General features: G+C 48.5%; 1 protein-coding gene across 5 annotated transcripts in view; it reads right to left on the reverse strand.

The window, feature by feature from the left end:
- Positions 1-600: 600 nt before the first annotated feature.
- The window catches only part of UBE2F (ubiquitin conjugating enzyme E2 F (putative)), a 90,904-nt gene continuing 75,634 nt past the window's right edge, over positions 601-15,870 (reverse strand). For all 5 annotated transcript variants that reach the window (XM_057745961.1, XM_057745963.1, XM_057745958.1 and 2 more), the window contains 5 exons: positions 12,681-12,751; positions 8,335-8,392; positions 7,098-7,130; positions 4,834-4,896; positions 601-1,356 (listed from right to left, as the gene is read on the reverse strand). In XM_057745961.1, coding sequence (XP_057601944.1) covers positions 1,306-1,356; positions 4,834-4,896; positions 7,098-7,130; positions 8,335-8,392; positions 12,681-12,751 — 276 coding nt within the window. In that variant the 3' untranslated portion in view covers positions 601-1,305. The remainder of the gene's footprint in view (positions 1,357-4,833; positions 4,897-7,097; positions 7,131-8,334; positions 8,393-12,680; positions 12,752-15,870) is intronic.

Genomic DNA, 15,870 nt, shown 5'->3' on the forward strand with positions numbered 1-15,870 from the left:
AGATGGCAGACGGGGGAGTCCAGAGACCCAAGCAGGCTGTCAGGTAAACTTGAGTGTGTTAGGCGGGCAGCAGACAAAAGCACACACTTACTCTGCACTTGATTCCACGGGTTCAGATGTCTAACGCTGGGTAAACCCACTCCCCTCTCCCCAGTGTTCTTACCCTGAAGTGCACGGACCTGACCGGCGATGGCCGAGTGCCGCCGCTGACCCTCAGCCCTCCAAGGACTAGGAGACTCGCCCCGGAACCAGGACAACTCAGAAGGCCATGGGTGCAGCCTCAGCGGCATCAGACACTGTTTGGGCCGATTCCTGAGCTAGCTCCCCTGTCCCCAGAACATGAGGGTCTGGCTCTCCTGCACACTGGCTCACAGACACACGACCACTGCAGAAACATCAAGTCCCCAGCTGGGCTGGGCTGTAGCCAGTTTCCTCTGGGCAGCATGCTATTTTTCTGTTTGTTTGTTTGTTTATTTTTAAATCATCCATATCTATCTTCAAAGGGTCCCGCAACTTCTTTGCCCCATCTGGATCTGAAAACAAGAGCTGATTTTTAAAAGCCAAATTCTTGTTGTATTTGGACAGGATGAATACTGTGTCTTTCATATTTTCTTTGTATTTCTCTTCAATAGTTGCTTGACCCAACATCTTTCTGTCTGCTCTATACAATGAAAATACAAACTAAATGAGAATAGAAAAAAATAATTAAAGCATTAAATCGTACAAATTACAAATCTGTTCCAAAATATACTTACATTAAATAAAATACGCATTTCAGTAAGAGATCTACAGTGAATGACTATGCATTCTGGGAAGCTTCACGACATCTAGGCAGGGCCAACATTCGTGGAAGGAACTAAGAGAATTCGCATCCGATCACAGTTTGCAGCGGGTTTCTGATGGCCAATCTGCGAGCTACACTGAGCACGTCATTAGCATCACCTGTGCGGGGACTGACTGTGGGGGAGGGGGAAGCAAGCGCTAGCCTCGATGCTGGGTTCATGACAACTTCTTGAGAATCCCATCAACAGCCTATACAGTACAGTTTCAAAAAGGTAAACATGTTAAGGGAAGCAGACAACTCTTTAGAACCCCAAGCACATTTTCTGGCTGTATTTATGTGGAACCCTCCGTCTACGATGGGCAGTTGTGAAGAGGTTCTTCCTCAGGACAACGTGGTCACAGGCCTCGGACGGCCCAGCGGGACTGAGGGGAGCCAAGGACTGGGGAGGAGGCTCCCTTCTCGTTTCAGCTGGAGACCAACTTCTAACGCATGGTTCCCAGCCCCGCAGTCCTCTCCTCCTATCATCTGGCGTAGCGCTTAATGTAGTCTTCAACTTTATTCCGAAAGTCCTCCTGGCGGGCAAGAGGGGTCAGGGAGAGAGGGGGAAGAGGGGGAGTGAGTCAGTGGGGGGAGCGACACTTCAGGAACAAGTCAGATTTCCCCAAGCCAAGGACCCCTGGCAGCTCCTGGGAGGGTGTGGAGGATCTGGCCTCCATCCTCCAGTTGCCAAGGTGGCAGGAGACCCGGAGACCCTCAGGGTTGAGTGCCATCTCCGGGCCACCCTGGGTGCTGGGAGGGCTGGGGGTGGGGACGCAAACAAGTTCTGGGCAGAAGGGAACCTAAGACCCTTCGTCCTGCAGACGGGGAGAGTGAGATTCACCAGTGTGGTCAAGGTCACAAGGTGGGTCGGGCCAGGACTCTGGACCACAGACGGCCATGAGCGGGGATGCTGCTCTCAGGAGGACCCTTGTGTCCAGATCTGTCTCCCTGGAACCCTGCTGCCTACAGCCCAAGAGCAGGCCACCATCAGGGAGCTGCCCTACCCCAGAGGAGAAGTGGGCTTGCTACAGAGCCCCTCCTTAGGTACCAAGCAGAGGCCAGCTGGGGGCCTAGGCTGATCCCTTAGGTATAAAAAGGCTGTATGGACACAGGTATCTCCCAGGCCAGCACAGGTGAGAGAGGCACCTCAGATCTGAGCCAACACCCCAAGTGTGTCCCCAGGTCTTTTCTCTCTAAGGTTAGAAGCAAAATTCCCTGGTCTTGCAGGACTGGGAAGGGCCCCTGGGACGGTCTGAGCCATAAGTGACTTGGAGCTTGTCCACCTCAGAACGCCCACCCGCGTTGGGTGGCGGGACAGCATGTGGCTGGAAGGTAGGTTCTCAACCCCCTCACTCCCACCACACGGCTGCCCACAGGGTCCCACGGCTTCAGCCCCATCCAGTAACAGGAACAGCCCCTGGGCCTGATGCATGCCCTCTGGTGGCTGCCCTGAGCCGCGTCTCCCGCAAGGGCCACCCTGGGGAGGCCGCGGTCAGTGAGCCTGCTCTCCTCAGCCACACTGACTTCACTCTTTCAACGTGGGGGTGGGTTCAGGGAAAGGTGAGGAAGGGGTGAGCTCTGATCACAGCCAGGGGGCCCAGGACTGCGCTCGGAGGCTCCCACACAGCCCTCCGCCCACAGCCAAGGCGGGCTGCACAGAAGCCTTGGCTGCCTTCAACAAAACTCCTACACGGTCATTTCCACGGTACCCAGAAACCAAGGAGCCACGGCCAAAGCTCCTGGGATGTGGAGTGACGATCCCGCAGGTAACCCCCACCCTCAACGTCTGACCCCAGGACCAAAGGTGCCTCAGCTCAGCCTTAATCCCCTCTCTCTCGTCATCTCATCCAGGAGGTGAGCTGTCCCCCAGAACAGGCCCTGCAGCCTCCCCTCCCTCCTCTGAGGACACAAGAGAAGACCATGAACGCTGAAGCCAGACCACCTGGGTTCATACCTTGGCCTCTGCCCCTTCCTGGTGAGTCTTTTACCTTATTGGTGGCCCTGCTTCCTCAGCAGCAAATCAGGGACAACAAGAGTCCCTCCCGCGTGGGGTTGTTGCGAGAACAAACGCACTCTGGAGGGACAGAGCCTGACACCTGGAGGGCCACTCAGGGCTGCTGCTACTACCATGTCACTGCTGTCCTCCCGCGGCCCTGCTCCAGTCTCAGGCCTCTACACGCTTCCCTGAACACCAGAGCACGGGCCTGCCTCAGGGTCTCTGCACCGCTGCTGAGGTGCTCTGGGATAGTCCTCCTGACGTCCTCATGGTTCACAACTGACCTCTAGTCACATCTTATCAGAAGGCTTCCCGGGGAACCTGCATAAAACAGCAGCAGCCATACCCGCGGAGCACTTAATAAGACAAGCTCTGCCTGTGAACTGTAAGCCTTATCCTGTTTCACACAAACAGCAGGAAACACACTTCCAAGAACAATAAACAGATAAACAACTGTAACATATTCCTCCACCTGGCTCTGTAAGGGTGTTCTTTCCCCTACAAGGTTTAGTCCGCAGGGGCTACAACAGTCAGTGCTGAGTGGGGACATCCAATGACAGGTGGAATCAGAACATGAACGGAGCCTCCTGAGCAGCCCCGGGGGCCCGCCTGCAAGGCTTGTCAGCATAGCACACAAACCAAGGCTTCGTGGGCTACACAGTCCAGCCAGGGCTGCCTGGAGGGTGCGGATGGCTGACTGCTGAAGGCGGGTGAGCGGTGAGACTGAAGACCTCTGCTGCCCCCTGGCCTCCTCAGCAGGAAACGGCCTCCTCTGCCCGACCAGAGGCACCCGCTGATCCTCTGGGGTCACTGCCTGACTCTGCTCCCCGTGTGCTGGAAGCTCTGTGAGTCTGTGTCAGGACACGTGCTGGGGGGCCTGGCTCTCGCACCTCTGCCCGCTATTTGGGTCAGGCCAGGACTCTGGACCACAGACGGGTATGAGCCGTGGCTGCTGCTCTCAGAAGGACCCGCGTGTTTAGATCTGCTAAGGCAGGGTTGTGGTGAACATCGCACTCGGCACATTTAAAAGCCCATGCGCTCTGGCACGCAGTAGGTCTCATAAACAGAAGCAGCTGCTCTCAACATTAAGCACATATTCAGAACCAACTTGATGGCATTTAGAACATCCTATGTTCAGATGTCAGCCAATCCAACAGCATTAGGTGGCTGACTCCTGGGGGCAGCAAGGATGAGCAGGGAATCTGGTTCAGAAAATGAAATGTGAGGGCTATGACTAAACAGAGTCAGCCCTGCAATGCTGTCTGCTTCAGAATGACCAGCTCCTGAACAACCTCCAGCAGCCCCATCCCTGCCACACATGGCCGTCTCCCGGGTTCCTGCTCCAGATCCTATGCCTTGTTCATGTGCTTTGTAAGGACGTGTGTACAAACGACAGTTACTGCATTGTTGCTTGTAGCTAGAAAATAATCCCGTGGAAAAACCTGAGTGCCCACCCATAAGAGAATGGTTGAGAACAGTATGGTACAACCACACCAAGGACGATTATTCAATAGCTCCTAAAATGAATGAGTGATATAGTTTATGCATTGACTCGGAGGGAAAAAGTGAAAACAAATGAACAACAACAACAGAACAGCAACTGAAGATTCAGAATAATAAACACAACCCCATCACTGTGGGCTGGCCTGTGCCTGAGCTCTGGGAAGGTGTGGAGGGTGGTGCAGCCCACTGGGTCGGGATGCAGTACGGGGGGCACCCTTCATCCTCCCTTCTGTGTTCCTACACTGTCATGAGGTAAAGCAATCGTTGCCTGTTGTAAATCACTCATACTGAACTCTATCTGGAAATCACACCTAATAGAAACACTTTTGTCTGACCTTGGGTCAGACACTTTCCGGAGACCACTCACATTTATTACAACACATCATTTAGAAACTGCTTTAAATTCTAGTCCTGGATTCCACCACACCAATATCATACTTATTTAATCAAGGGGCAGTAATTATCTTTTCACCAAATACATCAACCTAGAATATTCCTGTTACTAGCTTACCTTGTCCCTCAAATGATGTTCTGCAGCTTCAATATTCAGTGGATCATCAAAATTCAAAAGATCCTTAAAAAGAGAGAAAGTCAAAGTAAACAATGGAAAGAACCCATTTTTCTGCTGATACAAGTCTTCAATTTATGAAGCAGGCAACAGAAACCTAATCAGGAAATAGTAGAACGACCTAGAGAGTTGAGAAAACTCTTGAGAACTAAAGTTCTTTTGACGTAGAAGCACTGAATGTGTGGTACCTTTTTCAGCATGGTGATTAACAGGCGACTGAAAGAAGGCAGGCATGTGCTTACACATGATTATCCAAAGTCTGGGGAGGAAAGAGCAATCCCATTATTTCTAGTGCTATTTGTGATAATTGAGGAATGACAAACCACTCGTGCTGGGCATTTCTGAATAACAATTCTATTCATTTTTTCCATAAAAATTCACTTTCTCTTTTACTTGTGATTAACAACTCTGCCTTCTAAGTCTATGTTTCTATTCTGACCTTGCCTGGATTTTCCTTTCATCTTTAACTCATCTCCATGAGCATCACACTCACAACCCAGCAGGAATGACGTCTGCAACCGGACCGAACATAGGACGGTGCCAGTAGGCCAGTGTTCCCTGGCTCAGGAGAAAGCACCTCTCCACCTTAGAAAAGCCCTGGAATGGCTACTCCCCCCCACCCCCACCCCGGATAACGATAGACTTCAGACCAGAAGCCATGTGTTTATACTACCTATTGCTCTTCTTAAAGATCAGAGTAGAAAGACTTATTCTTATGAAGAGTCACTGCTTTACAAAGCCATCAATGGATCACTGTAAAGACAACTGTATTTCTCCTCTGGAGAAATGTTTAATCTGGGGATTGCATTCCTGACTTGGAAATAAATATGGGTGTGACCAATATGTCACAAATATAGCAAGGAAAAACTATAAATCTCTTTGATCATTTACAGCTGGGAAATCAGATTCCAAGTCCGAGAAACAGGCAAAAATATAAAGCACATATCCCACGAGAATCTCAGTACATATAAAGACTACACTGGACACACAGAATTCTTCGTCTTCTTTAGCATATATCTGACCTAAAATGAATATATTAGTTGGAATAACCATTATAGACTAAATTAGCAATTCTGATTGGCTCTCTAGAATGTGGAAGGTTTGGAGTGTTTGGAAAGATGGGGACCCACCAGATGTCCTTTAAAAAGAAAAGAAGCACAACTGCCATGAGGGTTTTAAACCACGCTCCATCCTCCACATCTCCAGAAGTAAAACATCATTCACGTCAATGACAAAGCCCAAAACAATCACAACAGAATGACTGAGACCAGTAGAAAACTGTCTCGATGGCCCAGTACCCCTTGGGTTCTGCCTTCTCCTGGAGATTTAAGGTAGGTCCTAAAATCAAGAAGTGTCACAGGACCACCTGGTGACATCAGCCGAGAAGACAGAGGCAGGCAGGCACTGAAGAGTCTCCCCTGAGGCTCTGCTGTTTTCTACTGGCTAAGGACAACAGGGCAAGGCAGCCACCCTCCAAAGGCCCGCCATCCTGTGGGCTTTCCAGGATGGGCTTATTTTCATGGCGGGTCCTTAGGTTTTACCAAAAGTAGAACAGCATCTGTCCCCCAGAGACAGATCCCTGAAGCTTATTTCTTTTATAGCTCCTTTATGATCAAAAAGCCAAAACTCAAAGGAAGAAATAACTTTATATAAAAACCCAAATACCAGCTTTCCCACATTCCCCTTCTCCTATGCCTCTTCCCACTGCCTGCGAGGTGCTATTCTCTGAGGACAGTAAACTTCACTGATTAAAAGAATACTTCTAAGGTTCTGGGTTTGTGAAAAGCCTAAAGGTCAGTGACTACACACTCCTTCACCCAAACTGGGGTACCTGGGAGTGAAGGTGGCTGTAGACCAGCTAATGGTTAGAGCGGACAGTGTGGGACGGGCCAGGCTCAGAAGAACCCACGTGGAAGAGACCAAAGGGAACGAAACTGGCCTGTGCTGCCTCCAGAAGGCGAGGCAGCCATGCCAGCAGGGAGGAAGTGGGGACATTCTGCTCTCTCCCCTCCCGCTCCCATGACCACCCCTGAGCCTCCTCAGTTTTTGTCTCACTGTTCTTCTGACTCACAAAAGTGCCAAAGAAAAGAGGGTTCAGTATGCACATGGTGCTGTTTTCAATTCCCTTGTGTTATCCTTCATGTGATCTTTAAAACCAAGAGACCGAGGAATTGAGAAAAACTTGGGATTTTGGTCAATATACTTACAGTAAACAAAGAGTTTAATCCCCAAACAACATCCTGAAATGAGAAAGAAAGAAAACAAGTTTCAGGTGAGGTTGGTCTCTAAGAGGTGAACCAGTAAGTCAGTATGTAATGGAGGTTAGTTTTCTGCAGAGGTTAAAAGGCAGGGCCTAGAAAGTGAATCTGCAAAGAATCGTGGGGAAAGAGCCTGGAGCAAACGTCCAGTCCTGCGCAGGCCCACCATTGCAACCCAGGGATGGCATCCAGTGCAGCAGCCCCGCTACCAGACATTGCTCGCTTTCTGTGCACTTGGCACAGACAGACACATGAGTGGTTTTAGTTGGGATATTCATAATCCACGTCTGACTGAGCCAAAGTGGACACGTGTGGGAACACGTTAGGCGAGAGAGAGGCAAGAGATAGCGCCTGCATGATATGCCAAGCATCTCTCAGGGCTTCACAAACAGGCTGACTGGACACCCACGGCCTTTTCAGGTTGAAAGGCGGGACCGTCAGTGTCAGAGGAGGATAGTCACCAGGGAAGACAGGCCTGGCCCAGAAGACATGACTCTGTTCTAAAACAAAGTGCAGGCTGGGAATACAGATGCCCCTGAACCAGTCCCAAACGAGAGCTCTTTTGGGCACAATGGACCCCACAGCAGACAGGCAGAGGCTATGACTGTGGAACTGTTTCACTACTCAGTCAAAAATGATGGCAAAAGTCAGGGAGTTGCTTACTACTAAGTGAACACTGGTCAAAAGTCCTGACTCCTTCTGATAAAAGGTCAGGCATGTGGAGAAACTTCAGGTGCCTATGGACAGCACCACTAAAAAGCCCCAAGGTGAAGCAGACGGCGGCCTCATGCGGGCGCCCATGACATGCAACCCTGAAACCCAGTCAAGCTATGTTGCAGAAGCAACTGGGCCTACTTCTGCAGCCCCCCTAGACAACTATCAAAGACTGGGGGGAGGAACAAGACCAGAGTGTAAACAGTAAACCACTGATGCATACATGGTAAAGGGCAGAGGGAAGGGGAGATGACCCGACACCCTCCCCCAACTGAACAGAAGTAGGGAGAGAGGAATTGGGCGGGGCCAGCGCTTGGCCAGCATCCCCAGGCGGGCAGTTGGGGGAGGGGGGCAGGGGGGGCCCGGCCACCCATGTGGACAGCCAGCGTGGACATCGCTGTCCTTACAGGAGGCTGGTTTCCTGAGGGAGGGGCCTCCAGGGGAGGCCACGGGCAAAGACATCGCACTCTACCTTCAATGTCCTCGTAGGGGCCCAGCCGGTGCCGTCAATCGAATGTTCTCTCAGTAAACTGCAACAGACACAGAAAGGCACAGCAGTCAGCAAGGGGTGGCCTCCAGTCCCTGAGACGCCGGTATGCCGGCAGGGCCAACAAGCTGCTCGGATGGGAGGTGCACTCTCGCGCAGCCCGTCTTTCCTCTGTGGCTCCACAGCTTCTTGTCTGACTGCAGAAGGCCTTCTCTGTCTCATGCCTTTCTGAGTAGGGGAAAAGCATGCTTAAAACAGAACACACACAGTGTGTTTGTCAATTTAACATTCAGAAAAGGATGGTGACGAGAATGACAGCAGAGCTTCCTGTTTGTGTGTCAGGGCGACCCTACACTCACTCAGTGCCCCAAGACCAGAGAGGGAGGGGCCTCATCCTACAGTGGAGAAACCAAGGTGCCAGGCAGCACCCGCCCCAGGGCACATGCCCCCAAATGGAGCTGGGGGCTCACGCCCACATACAGCTGTTTAAAAAATAAAGGTAGATTAGGACTTCCTAGGTGGCGCAGTGGTAAAGAATCCTCCTGCCAATGCAGGGTACACGGGTTTGAGCCCTGCCCTGGGAAGATTCCACATGCCACGGAGCAGCTAGGTCCGTGGGCCACAACTATTGAGCCCATGTGCCGCACTTATTGAAGCCCACATGCCTAGGGCCCGTGCTCCACGACAAGAGAAGCCACTACAATGAGAAGCCTGTGCACCACAATGAAGAGTAGCCCCTGCTCTCAGCAACCAGAGAAAGCCCGTGTGCAGCAACGAAGACCCAACGCAGCCAATAAATAAATTAATTAATTAATTAAAAAAAATAAAGGTAGATTAGCACAAATTCTGGAAGGTTCTCACCTGTAGGTGAGAGGACCATGCTCAGGGAAGGTGCACATGGGCCACAGGGGCTATGTGACATGAGCTGGATCTATCAACTGCAAATGCACAGCATATACTCTCATATAGGTAACCATTTCATACTTTGAAAAATTAAAATTTATTGAAAAAAAGGAGCTTGGCCTTGTTGAATTATATCATGCTGTTGCTTTCAACTGAACCCAACAGTTCCTAAGCTAACACGTCAACACGAGGCTTTCCAGATCATACTTGTTACTGTGAAAATTTCTGAATCAGAGCATGTTCAAATACACATAAATCAATGAAGATCAGGAGAAAATATAAAAATGTAGAATTCGAATTAATGCCATAATTTTAATTGTCCATGAAGGTCAGTTAGAATAAATAAACTAACCCATGGCTTACTTTGAGCAGTAAAAAGAAAACAAGAAAAAAGAAAACTCACCTCACATACCCTACTCTCATCTACCCGGAGGACATCTTTCCACCCTACAGAGGTATCAGTGAGCTGTTGAGATAAAAACTCTACAACTTTTGAAGAACTTTTTGGGAACCAACTGCCAAATTTTGGTGGTTTATATGTTCCAACAAGAGATTTCTTTACTAAGGCAGTGGAAAGAATTATTTCTGACCTAGCGTATCCTTTTCATTTATAGACCTTATTGCAATTTTAGCTACATCCTTGCTTGTTTACTTGTTTAATGTCTGTCTCCCCACCAGCCAGCGAACCCCAGAAAGCAGAGAATGTGAACTGCTCCCCACTGTGTCTGGCCTCAACTAACATTAGCTGATGGAGGGCAGGTGGGTTGACCAGTCAGTGCCCTCTAAGCTTCCCTGTCAACAGCACAGCCAGGGCCAGAGGCCTCTGCCTCTGGAGGCCAGGTGTGCCCATGTCTGGGGGCCACAGTTCTGGGCAGGGTAACACAGCGTGACACCATGGAGGGGAAGCACACAGTCACTGTGGAAGTTCTGGCCCAACCTGAGCAGATGGCAGTCCTGAGGGAGCTCAGGTGACAGCCATGGGGCCATCAGAGAGGGTACAGACAGGGAAAAGAGGATGCCCCAGGGACTACAATGGAAACTTGGATTCTAGGAAAAAAAAGTCTGAAGTGCAACCACTGGGTTCATGGTCCTGGGCCCTCCAATCCCAGACATGGCACTTCTGACCCTGAGCCAAGTGCAGGGTACAGGGCATTGGTGGGAACAGAGCAAATCTTACTAAGAAAGGCAAGTACCCCTGTGACTACACCAGGCACCATGGAGTATCAGCCACTGGTCAGAGCTGGTAGACGCTCCCCAGCAGTCACTGTAGACCAGGAGTGGCTGGGCCAGGCTTGTCATTCCCTTTATTCAGGAGATGCCATGAGTCAGCTGTGCCCAAAACCATCACTGGACACTGTCTAGTTTTTCACAAAGAGGTGGTCTTTGTGCATAAATCTGGCACATTATTTCTCTCAATTAAATTCCCAGAGGTGCAGCTGATAGGTCTAAGGATATATACAAGCTAAATGCAGGCCTTACAGCTGAAGGACCAACAAAAGGTGTACAGATACATGCACCCTCCCGCAGGATGAGGGAGCCTGCTCTCTCTCTCTCTCTCTCTCTCTCTCTCTCTCTCTCTCTCTCTCTCTCTCACAAACACACACACCCCTTTGCTTTTGTACCCTGTCTGAGAAGTGGTGAGAGGCATCCCCTTGCTTCCACATGCCCTTCCAATCACCAAGGAGACTAAGCCTCCTGCATGCGCTTACTGCCCACTGTGTCCTTCCTATGAATCACCTACTTGGAGCTGATGCTCATTTTCCCAGTGGATATGTCCCATCTTTTTCATATTGATCGAAAGGGCTATTTACATACAAAGGATGTAATCCTGGTGATCTTTTCTCTTTCAATTTTGTGTTTTTGTAATTTTAATTTTAACGTGGCTAAATCTATCAATGATTTTCCTTTAAAGTTTCTGGCTTCTGTAGCAGAGTACCATCTGCTATATCCTTATTATACTTTGCTAGTAATCTGATTTCTCAGAAGAGAGCAAAAGTGAGTAAAGAAATTCCCTCCCTGGACCTAATTGTGACTACAGAAGGGGGCGTGACAGGAAATGGCGTGGGGCCAGCTCCCAGGAGAGCAAGTGCAGGTGAAAGCCTGGGGAAACAAGATCGGACCAGAAACCACTTATAATCTGAAACTGAAGACAGCAAATTTTTAAAGTTTCAATACTTAAAGGACAGAAAGGACAGATACTTAAAAGGGAAGATGACTTTCAAAAAGTATACTCTTATAAAGTGTATTTTTAACTATCTTTTTTAAGGGTCTTTTTTTGGCCATGCCACACGGCTTGTGGGATCTTAGTTCCCCGACCAGGGATTGAACTCTGGCCCTCAGCAGTGAAAGCTCAGGGTCCTAACCACTGGACTGCCAGGGCATTCCTATTAACTATCTATTAAAAAAATGAAGCTGATATGAAAGAAAAGGGGGCTCTACGTACAAAAATAAAATGGGAAAATGGATACTAATCGTCCTCATAGGGAGCAGTGGTCACAGTTTTGCACATGTGGGGAGAAGAGGGTAAAGGAGCAGATACAGAAGCGGGGCCTGTGGAAGGACCAGATCACAGATCGCAGAAAGAAACCCTCCCTGCCTGCTCTCCAGGTTCCCACAGTCACACCGCTGCCAGTGGTGGGGCTGGGACTCGGCATGGGGATCCGGCACCAGAACCCCTGCAAGTTAACCACACTGCCTTACCAGAGAAAGTGAAAGACGCAGAAAAATAAAGTCCACAAGCTAAATTTACTTAAAAACAACCACCACACAACTTCTCTGGTTCTCTACGTTAGTGACCAGCACACTTAAGAATTAGAAAATCGCTGATCCCTGACCACCTGCCACTGGAAGGGCGGGGACCCATGCACAACTGACATGAAGCTCTGGGAAAGCTCATACTACTCCGAAGATTGAGCACATCGAGACTACTTTAGTAAAGCGAGGACATTTAGGGCATTCCCCGGTTGTCCAGTGGTTAGGACTCTGCACTTTCACTGCTGGGGCCTGGGTTCGATCCCTGGTTGGGGAACTAAGATCCCGCTACACGGCACAGCTCAGGAAAAAAAAAAAAAGGAAAAAGAAAAACCACAAGAGAAGGCATTTAAATACAAGTGCTCAGGGCTTCTGAGGCCTGCCATCCACATTTTCCCCCTGGATTCCATTAATCATATTTTGCCCTTTTAGCTAAAATCAGCCACTCGGAGGGGAGAGGGTAAGGGCCCTCCAAGGAGGCACCTGGGTGGACTGCAGAGGCCAGGCTGAGACAGGGGTGCCGGGAGGCGACTCCGGTTACTTGAGTGCAGCCCGAAGCTTTCCAGTCTCGGCCCAGCCTCGAAGTCTCTATTCCGTGGAGATAACATGTAGAAAGCCCATCACCCACATACGGTGCTCACAGCACAGAAGACGCGAATGGGGGCAGGGGAACTCACCTGAGACATATCTCGCCCGTCTCTGTGATGTTGGGGTGCCAGACCCTGGTCAAGCATTTCACTTTGGGAGGCTGCAACACAGAAGCAAGAGATCACAGGCTCTCCAAAGCACGTCGTGGGCCAAAGCCTTTCACGTACCCTGTCTAGCGCCCTGTTTCACCGCTCACTCGGTTGGTCAGGCTCGGGTTCCCATTGCCCCTGCGGCAGGGTCTGCACACTGCATGCCCAGTGCCGCTCTCACAGGCAGAGTCTGCCCACACCCCAGCAGGACCCTTCTACAGGCCCCAGGGCTGACAGCAGACGGTACTGGCCGCTGGGCTTCTGCCGCCTCTGCTACTCCTGGGGCCCAGGCTGTGCAGGAGGAGCCGAGAACCCTCCCGGGAGGAGGTCTGCACTCTCCAGGCCCCACTGCCAACCAGGAGCCCACAGACTCCTTTGTGCTACGTCACTGAACTGCAGCTAAAGTACTGTTCCTCAGAGTACTGTGAATTCTCTTTGTGGATGCTTCTGAAGACACTATCGTCATTTACATTTTTCTAGATGTGAGTCCTAGTCCACTTTACACTTGAAGGAGAATGAAAATGAGCACGTGGAAATAAGGCACATCAACATCACTTAGGATGTAGCATGTTTGGATAACGTTGTTGTTTTAATATTACTCTGTTTTAAAAACAATCCATACTCATCTAAGAAAAAAACAACAAAAACAAAATGAAAGGTATCTATACGTATATATAGAGAGATATATAAAACTCTACCCAGAAATAATCTGTTACTACCTGACACATACTTTGGAGCCTCTTTTCTAGGCCACACACAGGTATGTGTGATGCACACTCATTTTTCTTCACAGAAGTAGAGAAATGTGCTATACATTTTTTCACATTTATTTTTGTCACCATTTCAGAAAACTTTGGGCGTTCGTGAATTCCATGGTACAAACACTAGCATTTAACAAGCCGCCCGTTCCCTGTTATTAGACACTGAGGTTGCTTCCCACTTCTACCCCAAACCTGCTGAATCAACACTGTCTTCATTCACATCCGTATGAAATACTTCCCTGGGGATGAAGGCCAGGAAGGGGAGGGGCCGGCCAGAAAGCCAGTTGCGGATTCAGCACCAAGTGCCCTTGCCTCAAGCCTACGCCACCTGCAGAGGGCAGGCCCCTTCCCCAGGCCCAGTTCCATCGCCAGGCGGCGTTGATTTGACAAGCATGACGGTCATCTCACAGAATCTCACCAGACTGGTCATCTCACAGATACAAAATCCTTATAATCAAATTTTTATCTTCAATACCAATCTAGAAAATATTTCACCATCCAGATCTTCTGTACTTTTTCTAGTATTCTAATAAGTTTCATCTTTTTATTTGCATAAAACAAATATTCTTTTTCAGTACCCTCATAAATTTTCTTCCTGATTTCAAAACACCATGACATCAAAAGACTCCCCAAAATGATTACAGCCACCACACAGACGTAGGTGTCTGAGGAGTATAGAATTTAGGTTCACAGTGAGTTGAAATCAACTGAATATGATCTAATTTGTTTCTCTGCAAGCAAACAGGAATGCATTTGACAGAAAGAATGCTAGCCCAGCCTGCCCTTTCAGCAGGGCCTTCAGGCTGAAGAGGGAAGACCAGTGTTGCTGGGGCTGCACATATTGGTAAATCTCCCTAATGAACATACTGAATACAGGTGACGTACTGGGTAGACAGCATCACCATCTCAGCGTCTGAAGGGACTGAAGGCTCACCCCCTCCCTCCTCTGAAGCCCCTGACACACAGCCACCCCACCTAGTGTTCACCGCACTTGCCCCTCTCCTCCCTGTCCCTTCACATCTTCCACAGTTAGATGTTGACACAGCTGCCTCCCATCAATGGCCCTCTTAACAGTGTTCCCCAAACACAGAGCAAACCTCTGCACCAGAACTGTGGTCCTGGATCCTGACAGACGGTTTCCAAACTAACTATTCTTGTAGACCCCTACCACCCCCAAAGCAAGACAAACAAATAACCAGCTCCACCTCCTACCTCAGTGCTGACATTCCTAGCCATCCCATCACACAGCTAAGGGCTTAGTATATGACAAAGACTGCACTGCAAATCAAGGGGAGACAGGGATTCTTCAGTAGACAACTGGCTAACCATTTGGAAAAGCACAGTTAGGTCCTCAGAGTTTTATTCAACAAAAACGACACAGAACTCTGAGCACTAGGAGAAAACATAGATGAGTTCTCTTGGGGTCTAAAGACCTGTTTTAAGCATTTCACAACATGAAAAATTCAAGAAGGAAAGCAGATTCGACTACGGTGGTGAACCAGAAAAGAAAGACTTTTATAGAACAACAACAACAAAAAGACAAATGAAAAACAGGAAAATGTTTACAGCACATCTAAGTAAACTATGAAAAAAGTTTCATATAATTTCTATGTAAGAACTTTTATAATAAAAAAAAACAAATACCTCAACAGAAAAAAAGGACTAAGCACATAACAACAGCTCATAAAAGACATAAAGAGATAATAAGCAGGAAAAAAAATTTAGCATCCTACTTATTTAAGAAATGAAAATTCAAATGACATTTAGATACCATTTATTTCTTCCCAAAATAGCAAAAAAGAAAAAATAATGAAAAGATCCCATGTTGGTAAGGGTTTAGGAAAAAGGGAATTTTCAAATGCCAACTGGAAAAACCCTCTAGAGGGCAACTGAACAGTCCTGATAAAAGCCTTAAAATTAGCATCAAATTACTCAGTACCTGTAATTCCACTTCTAAGAATTTATCCATAGACAGTGGCAGGCATGTGCAAGCTGTTGTCTAGAACATGCAACATAGCACTGCTTATTCCCAGGGGTCAGCAAACTACAGCCCAGGGACCAAATGAGGCCGGGCTTGTTTTCGTGTGATCTATGATCTAAGTATGCCCTTTACATTTTCAAAAGGCTTTTTTTTCTTCAGGGAAAAAAAAAAAAAAAATATACATATATATATATATATATATATATATATGACAGATACCATGTATGGTCCACAAAGCCTAAAATATTTACTATTTGGCCCTTTATAGAAAGTCTGGTTCATATTATCAAAAAATTGGTTGCCCAGTGATCAACTATAAAGGATTGGTTTAATCCTTTACCATGATACATCATACAATTAAGTGCTCTTACTAATGATGATATATATA

The sequence above is a fragment of the Hippopotamus amphibius genome, chromosome 8 (genome assembly GCF_030028045.1).
Source record: "Hippopotamus amphibius kiboko isolate mHipAmp2 chromosome 8, mHipAmp2.hap2, whole genome shotgun sequence".
NCBI lineage: Eukaryota > Metazoa > Chordata > Mammalia > Artiodactyla > Hippopotamidae > Hippopotamus > Hippopotamus amphibius.